This window comes from Eulemur rufifrons, chromosome 10, assembly GCF_041146395.1.
Source record: "Eulemur rufifrons isolate Redbay chromosome 10, OSU_ERuf_1, whole genome shotgun sequence".
NCBI classification, from domain to species: domain Eukaryota; kingdom Metazoa; phylum Chordata; class Mammalia; order Primates; family Lemuridae; genus Eulemur; species Eulemur rufifrons.
In genome coordinates this window covers 2,268,779-2,280,664 of record NC_090992.1, presented here as the reverse complement: position 1 = coordinate 2,280,664, position 11,886 = coordinate 2,268,779, and the positions used below count along the sequence as shown (strand labels likewise).

At 40.8% G+C, this 11,886-nt stretch overlaps 1 protein-coding gene across 1 annotated transcript; it reads left to right on the top strand.

Annotated features, from left to right (window-relative positions):
* The first annotated feature begins 1,614 nt into the window (after positions 1 to 1,614).
* Positions 1,615 to 11,098, top strand: C10H5orf15 (chromosome 10 C5orf15 homolog). The gene is made up of 3 exons (XM_069484048.1): positions 1,615 to 1,772; positions 7,307 to 7,833; positions 9,615 to 11,098. Exons 1-3 carry the CDS (start codon positions 1,634 to 1,636, stop codon positions 9,744 to 9,746), a joined length of 798 nt encoding a protein of 265 aa, XP_069340149.1. The 5' UTR covers positions 1,615 to 1,633; the 3' UTR covers positions 9,747 to 11,098.
* Positions 11,099 to 11,886: the final 788 nt, after the last annotated feature.

The window sequence follows — 11,886 nt, the reverse complement described above, 5'->3', positions numbered from 1 at the left end:
CAGTATTTGTCATACTGTCTTCATCAGGTTTATAAGGACTTGCACTATTTCTAAGTGAACGATTAAAATTTGTCCACAGATAATGGTTCCTAGTGGTTGCCGATGTCAGGTACAGTATTAAAATATTTTTAAGTGTATGAAGGGCGCTCTGAGTATGAGGGAATAGTTCCCTCACCAGTTACTTATTAACTGTCTGCCTTCGTATGCAGCATATTGCAACATCATTGTGCCAATGCTGTGAGTTCACGGTATCTCACCAGTAAAGAGAATTGAGACATCTGGTGTGAGGACAAAGTGGACGAAGAATCAGGGAAGAGGACTGCAGTGTGTTTATCCTACATAAGCTGTGTAAAGTCTGAAGCAATCTCCAAACAAGCAGAAGCTCGGATTGAGAGGCTTGTTCATTAAACTGAGTGGTATTTTCTGTACTCACAGAAGCGAAAGCTCCTGGGGCACTTGGGGAGGACTTTGCACCTTGGCTGACCTGGAAGGTTTGCAATAACGACGGGCTTGTGGTGGATTTCAGGAAATGAGCAGATGAATGACTTCTTGGTTCTCTTAACACAGGGTTTGTGTGCTTCTGAGCTGTCACCAGGGTCAGATAAAGGCAGTGGGGAAACCAGACTCAGGAGTAGAACACAGGCCCTTCTCTACTCTTTAGAGCGGCAGCTCAGTGGAGTCTCAGGGGCAAATAGCAGCAATCTTCTGTGAGGAAATTATAGATGCCAGAGTGGTGGAGCTGTGGGCACAATAAATGTCTTGCTGTATGCCACATTGATTTTCCTGAAAATTGATCAAATGAAACTTTTATGGTTTGAAGCCCATAGCTGTTTATTAAGGAAACATTCCCAGAACCGACATACAGATCAAAGCATTGTGCCAGGGCCCTAAAGTGAACTTCTTGGAAGTTTCTAAATTTGCATTTTCATATGGGGGGGGGGGTTAAGTTACAAAACTTAAAAAGTAATAGCTTATTTTAGGAAAACTTGGAAGCTATTTACAATGGCAACTCCTTACCCCTACTTCACAGCCGCCTTCCCTGCTTTTCCTCCCTAATACATACCATCTCATAGAAACTATGTTTTGCACCATCGTCTCCCTCAGGACAAAATAAACTCCACGAAGGCAGAGGGGTTCCTTTTTTTTCCACTGCTGTATCCTTAAACATGGAGAGGTGCTAAATATTTGCTGAAAGAATAATTGTAAGGAAAGATAATAAAAATGACTTGTCATTCCACCATCCAGGTATGACCACTGTTAGCACGTTTCTTTTGCTTTTGTGAGGGGAAGGGCAGTTAGCTTTTGTCATCAGTCCACTTTACACAGTTAGATCTTTTAAAATTGTTTAAAAACGCTTTTATTGGCTGCATGGTATCCCATCACGTGGGAGACGGGGACAGTCCAGCACCCGACACGCCACACCCCTGACCAGCGGCCGAGAGCACAGCGCGCTCCCGCCCGCCCCTCGCCGCAACTCCCATCTCCTTCCTCCTAGTCCTTTTCCCAGAGCCCCGCCTCCAGCTGCGACGTCATCACGCTGGGACGCAGGTGCCTAGGGCCGCGGCGCCCTGCGCAGCGTCTGACGTCACGACGTAGAGCCTAGCAACAGCGCAGGCTCCCGGCAGAGTCCGTTATGGCCGCCGCCGCCCTGGGGAGGATGAGCGGGGCCGCGCAGGCGAAGCTGCTGCCGGAATCGGGCATGCGGGCCGCGGCGGGGCTGGCGCGGCCGCTGGTCCTGGCGCTCCTGCTGGCGTCCGCCGCCATCTCCAGTGGTAAAGGGGGCGCCGCGGCTGGGCGGGCGCGCGGGAAGGCGGGGAGGGCCGGGCGCAGGCCGGGAAAAGGGCTCTGCCGAGTGTCCCGAGCAGACGGCGAGGTGTAGTTGGGGCAGGCTCTCTACGGGTCCGAGCAGGGAGAGTATGGTCTGATGGGGTCCGAGGCGGTGGGGTCTCCAAGGGGCCTGAGAAGTGGGGTTGGGAGATACGGGAACCAGGATGTGACGGTGGGTGGGGAGGGAGGAGTGGGGGCCAGAGAGCCTTGAAGAACCGGCAGCCGCAGGGGATGGTGGCGGTGGGGGTCCCCAGAATTTCTTGGAGTGGGAAGTTAGGAGGATCTAGAAGAGAGGGCGGAGGAGACAGGGGCCGAGGAGATGGCCGGGGCGAGGGGGTGTGGTGTCTGGGGAGGATCCTGAGATGAGGGACTCAGGGGCCCAGCAGGGCCGAGGAAGGATGGGGGTTTTCCAGAACAAGTGAGGTAAAGACCGTGGTGGGCAGGGGTAGTGACACAGTGACCGGACTGAGCTGGCTGAATATTTCTGAGAGGGGAAGTGAAGGGAAAGGACCTGTCTTCGGGTCCTGGTGCATCTCTGAGGTCTGGTAGGTTCCGGTGGTTGCTGGATAGTCCGGCCCGGCCCGGTGCAGTCTCGCACCTGAAATCCCAGCGGGAGGATGGCTTGAGCCTAGGGCTTCGAGGTTAACTGTGAGCGATCATCCGCCACTGTGTTTCAGCTGGGGTGACAGCGAGACCCCCTGTCTTTAAAAAAAGAAAAGACCACTGGGGTGTTGGTTCCCTGAGGGGCTTGGGAGGGGGAGAGGAGTTTGGGAACAAAGGAGATTCTTTGTAAACATGGTTCCCCTTCCCTGTGTCTTAGGTTAACATGGACAGCCCTGCCTCATTTTAATGGATCTGTAGGATTTGATTGAGAAAGGATTTCTTTTCTTGCAAATGTTATATTGTGAAATCAAGATATTGAAGGCTTTATTGAGAAATGAGGAAATCTGCAAACCAGGGCCTGATACTTAGTGGGGGAAAGTCCACTAATAAGAACTTACGATGATTAAGCAGTATGTTGTTTAGTAGTCCCATTTTAATTTCAGGCCAAGACACAATCCTGCATTTTTCCCTAAATTTTTTTTTGAGTTTTCCGATGCAAAACAGTGTGAACTAGGATAGTGTTTTCGTACTTGCCAACAGGGCCTGTCTAGCCCTACGTTCCTCTACGACAGTTCTGTGGGTACATACTTACGTTTCCTAGCAACACTTCAGGATTGCCCTCCCAGAGGTGTTTGCAAGTCTGTGGGGAAAATCTTAGGTCCATTTTCTCCAGGCCCTTTCATCATTAGTAAAATGTAATGAGGATTTCCCTGCTTTATGAAGATATTCCTGTTCTTAAAGTATTAAATATGAAATGTCCAATTTCAAATAAAAAATATAGTTTGTTATATCTCAATGAGCAGTACAATTAATCAAAGTATGTGCCTAAATTATCAAGTTTTGCCATCTTAACGGTAGCTAGTTTATGCCAGCAGCAAAGAAGCCTGGAGAGGGCGAGTAGCGATGAAATTGAGAAAGGTGTTTTCCACAGCTTGTTGAGAATTGAATATTTTTCCTTGTAAGAAGTGGTCCAAAGCCTGGAAGAAGTGGTAGTTGGTGCAAGGTCTGGTCAATGTGGTGAATGACAGTTTCCAAGTCCAGTCTTGGTAGTTTGAGCAGCGTTGTTTGTGTGACACATGGTTGAGCATTGTCTTGCAAGGATTGGGCTGTCCCTGTTGACCAATCTTGGCTACTTAATCACAATCATCCTCATCATTTTGTTCAGTTGGTTACAGTAGACATCCACTGTAATTGACCAGGTTTTGTGAAGCTGTTGTGGATAATACCAGTGCTGGACCACCAAACAGACACCATTAGCTTTTCTCGATGAATATTTGGTTTTGGACTGTGTTTCGGCACTTCATTTTTATCCAACCATTGTGCTGAATGCTTGCAATTGTCAAAAAGAATCCATTTTTCATCACCTGTAATAATACAGTGTAGAAATGGTTCGTCTTTATGTCATGACAGCAAAGAAAGGCAAGCTTCAAGACAATTTCTCTTTTGATGCTCATTTAATTCATGTGGAACCCATCTATCCAAGCTTCCTAACCTTGCCCATTTGTTTCAAATGGTACAATATTGTTGGAATAGTAACGTCAAACCTTGCTGCTAATTCACGTGTAGATTGAGATGGATTTGCTTCCACTACAGCTTTCAGCTCATCATTATCCACCTTGGTCTCAGATCACCCATGTGGCTCATTTTCAAGATTAAAATCACCAGAATGGAACTTCTCAAACCATCGACGTACTGTGCGTTCATTAGCCACATCCTTCCCAAACACTTCGTTGATATTTCGAGCTGTCTGTGTTGCATTGGTTCCATGATGGGACTCATATTTGAAAATGACATGAATTTTTGACTTATCCATGGTTTTACAAAACCATGGATGCTTTAAAAAAAATTTGACAGATAATCACAAGCCAAACTGTACATTTGAAATACTGAGGATGTACCTTCACAATAAAAATAAAACAAGAAGTGTCAAAATGAAATGTCAACTATCAAACTTAGTACTTAAGGAAATTGGACATTTCATACTTAATAACCCATACTTAAGTAGCATCACTGTTTTGATCACTTAATGAAAAAAAATGACATTTAAACATTTATATTTCTTGCTAGAATGCTTAAGAGACATGGTTTGGGGACATATATCTGGTAGCTGTAGTTTCAGAAACAACTTTTCCCCCTAAGATATGGTTGAAAATCTTGTGATGGGTGTAGGTGTAAGGTAAGCGAGGTGAAGTGTGGAGTATTAATTAAAGTGTCCTGTAGTCTCTGTTTCTATTTGTTAGAGCCCCATAAATGTTGTTACAACTGGGACAATTGACGAACTCTTTATCTTTTTTTATTAAGTCTGTATATATATACACCAATTTTAAATGTTACAAATCTAGATTGTTCTCTCTTGAAAATAACTTAAATGAAAATGAACATATATACTTTTAATAGGGGAGCAGCTCCATGGCAGTACAGTATGCAAAGCTGGGGACAATATAACTTTTATAAGCATACCTTATGGTGGAGTAATTTCAAAGTAATCCCTCTTGTAATAAGAAAACTAGTCTAGAATGTGTTAAGTTCCAAATTTCAAGTGAGTGTACACAAAGTTAGAAAAATCTACCACCTTAGATTTATTTAAACTCATTCCATATTAGATTTCGTAAAATTTCAATGCTTGGGTATATTCTTGGCAATCTGTAAGAATTTTTAAGTTTTATGTTTTTGTTTTGATAAAGTCTAAAAAAATTAACATAAGTACTTTGGATCCCTAGATGACCAAGTCTTGGTCATGCCCTTTCAGAAGTGCCTGCTTCTCTGCATTTGCCATTGTATTGTTCTCAATTGTCATCTAAATTTAATGGGCAATGCATTCAGCTTTTAAGGCAATGTTTCTCAAACCCGTGTGTGAGTGAATTCTCAGGGTCCTTTGCATTCTTAAGTTTGAAAAATGCCAATCTAGTTTTATTTTAAGGCAGTTAAAAGAAAAGAGAAGAGGAGAATTAAATTCAGAAAATTTTATTTAGGTTTAAAATGTTAAGTTTTAGAGAAGTAATATCAATTAGGAAAGGGTAGAAATGGAAGATTTAGAAGTCTAAAGTAATTTATTTGTTTGTAGAAGCTCAACAGTTAAATCCATGCAGTCAGAGTTGTCACCTTGTTCTGAATCCTTTTCATGTCTGACTGGATCAACTTCTCTGACTTGAGGGAGAGGAGGCCCTTACGGGGCGTAGGGAAAGTGTGTCCTTAAGGGAGAGTCAGGTTTCAGTTATCACAAGAAAGCCAAGGGTGAAAGAAGGCTTTGCTGATGGCTGGGAATTCCAGAACGCACAGTGAGGGCTTCTTTATAAGCATTCTCATCCCCGTCAGCTTGTGTCCTTTAAAGATATAACATTATTCCAAAAGTCAAACATAGTAAAACAATTCCTTTAAAAGTTAAGGTTAGTTAGTTGGCTCCCAGTTATTTTAATTTTAAATATTATTTAAAAACATGTTTTCCTACACTTGGGCAGGAAAATTAAATGTATCAGAGAAATTATAATTTGTAAATTCCTGAATTGTAACTATAATTAGTTGAAGTGAGAAATGTAAAAATTCTTTTCAGAAATTTCTGTTAATAGTTTTCTGAGTAGTACACTCAATTGTAGGTCTTGTTTTATTTCTCTTTTCTTCCAGTTAAAGATTTCAAGAAAATGAAACTATTGAAAATGTTTTAAGAGGGTTTTACTAATTTACTAAATTTTTTACTGACTTACTAAATTATTTTTCTGGGAGACTTTATTCACTCCATTTGAAACTGGCTATTTGTTTTTCTATACAAAATAGATGTCAACTGTGGTTTATAAGCCAGAGTGTATTCACATAAACAAAGAGTTGTCTGTTAGATTGTTGTGTGAAGGCACACATTTGTGAAAACCCTGGAATGACTTGGTTTAATCTTACTCTTATAAAATATCTTACTTTAATTTGGTAGACTTTAAAATATCTGAATATATTTACATCTCACATGAGAGGTTTTTTTTTTTTTTTAAGTGTAATTGATGTCCTTGAAGTTCTTCAGCAGATACTACATTAGATCATAAATTAGAAACTTAAATTTCAACAGGGATTCCTCTGTTGAATCTTCCTCTATTGATTCTTCTCGGTATATAGAGTTATTCATGTAAATAATTTTACCTTTACTTTAGTGAACCATGCTGAGCAGGTAGCAGCATAGGGACATAAGAATTTGAATGTATTTAGTGTCATTTTCCATACCTAAATTGCCTTTTCCAGTCTTTAAAATAGTCTAGTTGTTTAGCTTTCAAGTTCTAGTTTCTGATTTTTGTCCTTTAGTTTTCTCTTTCTTCTTCCTGAGGATACTTTTTTTTTTTTTTTTTTTTTAAGATTTAAGAAAAGGAATCTTCTGGTTCAGGTGTCATTTAGAAATACTGTCTACAGCTTGCTTTATAGTTTCTCTTGAATTTGTTATATTGTGTTGATAGGGTTAGATCCAGATTCCATCTTTTTTGTGACCTACTTGAGCCAGAATCAGCCACCGTCTTTCTGTTCTGGGTGCAGAGGGGACTCTGGACGAGGAAGACTGAAGTCCACCCTCCTTGTGACATGGAAACGAAGGATGGGTGAGGGCCGTGTGTGGACTTCGCCACTGTGACCTAAAGTCGGACCCTTCTCTTTGCTTTGGTGGCAGGCTGTGTGGTGCAGTAGGTCCTTACGCTGCTGAAGTTGTTACTATCCGGCAAAGCAATTGTTATCTGATGAATAATTGAGTAAGAAATGTAATTGATTGCTGGCTATTGAGACTTCATAATTGGTTCTCAAGAGAAAGCTATAGGAATTTAGCAGAGAGAAATGCTTAGTGAAATTTGGGTAAATATGCTTTTAGCTTGGTGGAGATTTCAGTTTAATGTTCTTTATTTGTTTATTTCAGTTGTGTCGACTGATGGTTCACCAAGCCAAACCGTACTCAACGCACATGTTTCTACCCCAGACACAAATGCTGTAACACATGAAAACCAAACGAAACCTTCTGTGTCCCAAATTAGTACCACTGTCCCCCCCACAACTGGTACAGAGAAAAGTGGAGGAGCATCTGTGGCCCCTCGTCCCTCGCCTACTACTTCTCTGTCCCAAGAGGAAGCTGATAACAACGAAGATCCCAGCATAGAGGAGGAGGATCTTCTCACGCTGAATAGTTCTCCATCCACAGCCAAAGACACTCTGGACAATGGGGACTATGGAGAACCAGACTATGACTGGACCACCAGCCCCAGGGAGGACGAGTCTGATGACACCTTGGAAGAAAACAGAGGTTACATGGAAATTGAACAGTCAGTGAAATCTTTTAAGACCCCATCTTCAAATATGGAAGAGGAAGATAGCCATTTCTTTTTTCATCTTATTATTTTTGCTTTTTGTATTGCTGTTGTTTACGTTACATATCACAACAAAAGGAAGGTAAGTCTGGGATTTTTCAGCCCCTCTAGGTGCCTTATTTTTTTTTGGAGACAGAGTCTCACTCTGTTGCCTGAGTTAGAGTGCTGTGGCGTCAGCCTAGCTCACAGCAACCTCAACCTCCTGGGCTCAAGCGATCCTCCTGCCTCAGCCTCCCGAGTAGCTGGGACTATAGGCATGCGCCACCATGCCCAGCTAATTTTTTCTATATTTTTAGTTGTCCAGCTAATTTCTTTCTATTTTTAGTAGAGACGGGGTCTCGCTCTTGCTCAGGCTGGTCTTGAACTCCTGGGCTCAAACAGTCCTCCCGCTTCGGCCTCCCAGGGTGCTAGGATTACAGGCGTGAGCCACCGCACCCGGCCTCTAGTTGCCTTTTGCTATCTCAGTCATATTTCTTATTAATGCTTTTGATGATTCAGGGTTTTTTTTTTCCTTCCTTTTGCCAAATTTAAATTGATGGTAAAATATTGAGATGTCGAATCAGTTTATAAATCTGTTGTATATTTTAACAAATTATAGACAGAATGCTTGACTATATGTGCTTCTAAAAAACTAGTCAAATTATTTCTTAATGAGCAATACCAAAGCGCAGTGATTTTTTTTTTAAGGTTTTATATCTTAATTTAGCATTACTACGTCAGTGGGAATACTTGTGGAGAAAAAGTATTAATCTAATACTTACCTTTTAATTTATTGAGCATTGAACTTAATGATTTTTTAATAACTTTTTCTGGTTATAAAAGTATTACATGTTTATTTTAGGGAATTCAGAAAACACAGAAGCATTTAGAAAAGAAAATTTAAGCTATTACCCAGAAAATTATTAACATTTTGGTATAGAGTTTTATATCTTTTTACCTAACATATCATGAGCATTTTCCATATCATTAATATTCTTTAAAAACATGATTTAATAGGTGCGGAAATGATTCAGCTATTTTCCTATTGGGCATTTCGACAGTTTCCAATTTTTGGTTCAGAAATAATATTGTGGTGAAAATTTCTGTGCCAGAATGGGTCTGGTGGATCCCATGAGGTGAAGGAGGCAGAGGCAGGACCGGATAGGTTGGTTAGTGTGAGGGCACCTTGGCACTGTGTAGTCCCAGGGCTGAGCAGTTGAGCCTTTCAAGATACTTAAAGGGAGATCAGACATATAATTTGCTTTTAATACTTACTGGTCAGGAAGTGTCAGTTCTTGACTTTGTTGTAACTTACTTTATGATTCCCTAAAAGCCATCTACCCTTTGGGGCCTTGATTTTCTTACCTGAGAAATGGTGAAACTGGACCAGATAATTTCAAAATGCCTACCAGCTTTTTTGAGAATCAGTGAATCTAGTAATAGTTTGAAAATAGCCAACAAACAAACCCTTCTGGTTATTTGTAGTTAATGATTTCTCACTAGTTTTGTAAGTGTAGCTGGACAGAATTTGGAATGCCAGTGATGCTGTATCCGAGTATGTAGTGTTGGGCCATCTCTGTTGTGAACACCTGAGGGACTTGTTAAACAAGTGGGTCCCTGGGCTCCACCTTGCGCATTAACTCAGTCTCTGAAGGTAGAGCTCAGGAATCTGAGTCTGTAACACATGTGCCTGTGTACATTGAAATCTGAGAAGCTTTGTCTAGCCTTGTTTACAATATGGAAAGCAAAGTAGCCTTTTTGTTGTTAATATTTTATTTTTTGTATTTGGGAACCTAGGAGAGAGATTTTTCACTTGTTATAAAAATGTTTACCATATTCTTTGTTTTCCCGTTTGCATATTTAATTGATTTTGTTTTATTCCAGATTTTCCTTCTGGTTCAAAGCAGGAAATGGCGTGATGGCCTTTGTTCCAAAACAGTGGAATATCGTCGTCTGGATCAGAATGTTAATGAGGCAATGCCTTCTCTGAAGATCACCAATGATTATATTTTTTAAAGCACTGTGATTTGAGTTTGCTTATTATGTAATTTTGTTTGCTTGACTTTTTATATGATATTGTGCAGATGTTTGCCACAGGCAGTTGGTACTTAAATGAGAGGTGGGTCTCTCTTTTGCCTTGGTGCTTTGGAAATTCAATGTCACAAACAAGGAGTATATAATTTTTTATCTGTACTTTTAGAGCTGAATTTAATCAGGTGTCCAAAATGTGAGTTAAACATTACCGTATATTTACACTGTTAGTTTTTGTTGTTTTAGTTTATTATACTTCTTATGGAATTATTAGTGATGCTACTTTTGAAAGATTCCAAACTTGTAACTAAATTCTGACCTATCTGGTACTGCTGACTCAGATTCACTCTCTGCCATCCAGATACTATTTTTTAAGCACATATTTCTCTGTGGTCCCAAACTGTAATGTACAAGCGTATGTGTTGATAATGTTTTGCATTTCAGTAATATTTTTTTCTTCCAAGAAAACGGCTTTGGATATTTTTAGATAATTTAAACATAATTTAAGATATGATATTGCACAATCTGACCACAATTTTAGATAATCCATTAAATGTGTCTAGAAATTCTGGCAATAGAGACTGCCGTTTGCTGTGCACATAGATAAAATGTTACAGGGATACCATTTTTTGGTCTGAATTACTAAATTAAGTTTAGAGGTAGGAACTGTGGTAAAATATGAAATACATGCACAGTTACTTTCAGTTGGCAATTGATTGTAGCTTGGGTTTCTCCAAGGTTTCAAGCAATGGGCAGAGTTTAAAACTATATCAGATTTGTTCACTTTATTATTTTATAGTAGCTTTGAATAAATCTGAGGGTCATTATCACTTAAATAATATGGTATGTAGGTCTTTCAAATTAAAATTTCATTCAGAAATGAATGAAATTGTTTGTAAACATGAATGAAGTTGTTTGTATACATAAAGGATATATGTGCACAATGACCTTTTTCCCCCCTGAACTTGTTTTATTTTCTTAGTTTTTTTTTTTTTTTACAGAACTGGAAATTATTTACTTTTTTCATTTTTTTCTGTATTTTATCATAGAGAATTGATCAATATGTAAATATGTGATTTGCACCATGGCTGACTTACAAGTGTCACTATAACTTTTTAGAAAACATAACCCCTAATATATGTTAATCAAGGCCCAGGTGAGCCAGTGGGCTGTGTTTTGTGTAGAGATGGGACAAGAAGGCCGTCCATCCTGCCTCTTAGGTGGACAGCGTACTTTCCTGATAGGAAGGGAAGCACAGTGGAAATACACCTGAACTGTTTTATTGCAGTAATTTTTTTCATATCTGAAATTGTATTATTTAATATTTTGAATAAGATTTTAAAAAATAAATGGCAAAGATACAAATCCACGATTTTACAAGTGTGTTTCATCCCAGTGATGACAGTTGGGGGTGAACGGGGGTGGAGTTAGTCTGGGAGGAAGCTAACCTGACTAGCTTGCCGTCCTCCCTCTCGGTAGCAGAACCCGCCTTTAGGAATTCCGCGTACGTTTTCAAATCCTTGTCGAGGTCTGATCTACTGGTAGGTGCTGAAGTTTATGGAAAACTGTAGCAAAGTAGGATGGCGAAAAAAGTAAAACAGCTAATTCAGTGTGCTCTTTTTAGCATCCTGGGGTCCCTATTGTCTGGGATGGAAGGTTCCTTCAACCTGAGGGTCATCCCCCTCCGTGGATCTGGGCTCTTTGGGGACTTCCTGGTGGCACAGTGTTTGCCACCTAAGTCCCAGCACTGCAATCAAATAGCCTCGGACTTGTGGAGCATCAGCGTGTACATGGATTAAAAATGCCGCTGGAGTCTTGCAGAGGCGCTTGAGCTGCTGGACTAGTGACCCGAGGCCCGCGTTTGAGTCTCACGCCAGTCGTGTGTCCTACTCCTGTGTGGTGTCTCTGCTCCCTTCTCCCCCACTCGCTTCTGGAGAGACAGCAGCTCTGCACCAAGTGTTGGTGCTAATAGGTTACGTTTTATCTTAGCTGAAAAGGAACGTGTTGAAACTCGAGAGGCAGTTAGATGCGATAGGCGTGTCCTGACTGGGGTTTCCTGGTTTGCACGTGCACTGAAGAGGCGCGCGCAGGCTCTGGTAGAACGTCCGCAGCTGGCCCCAGACTG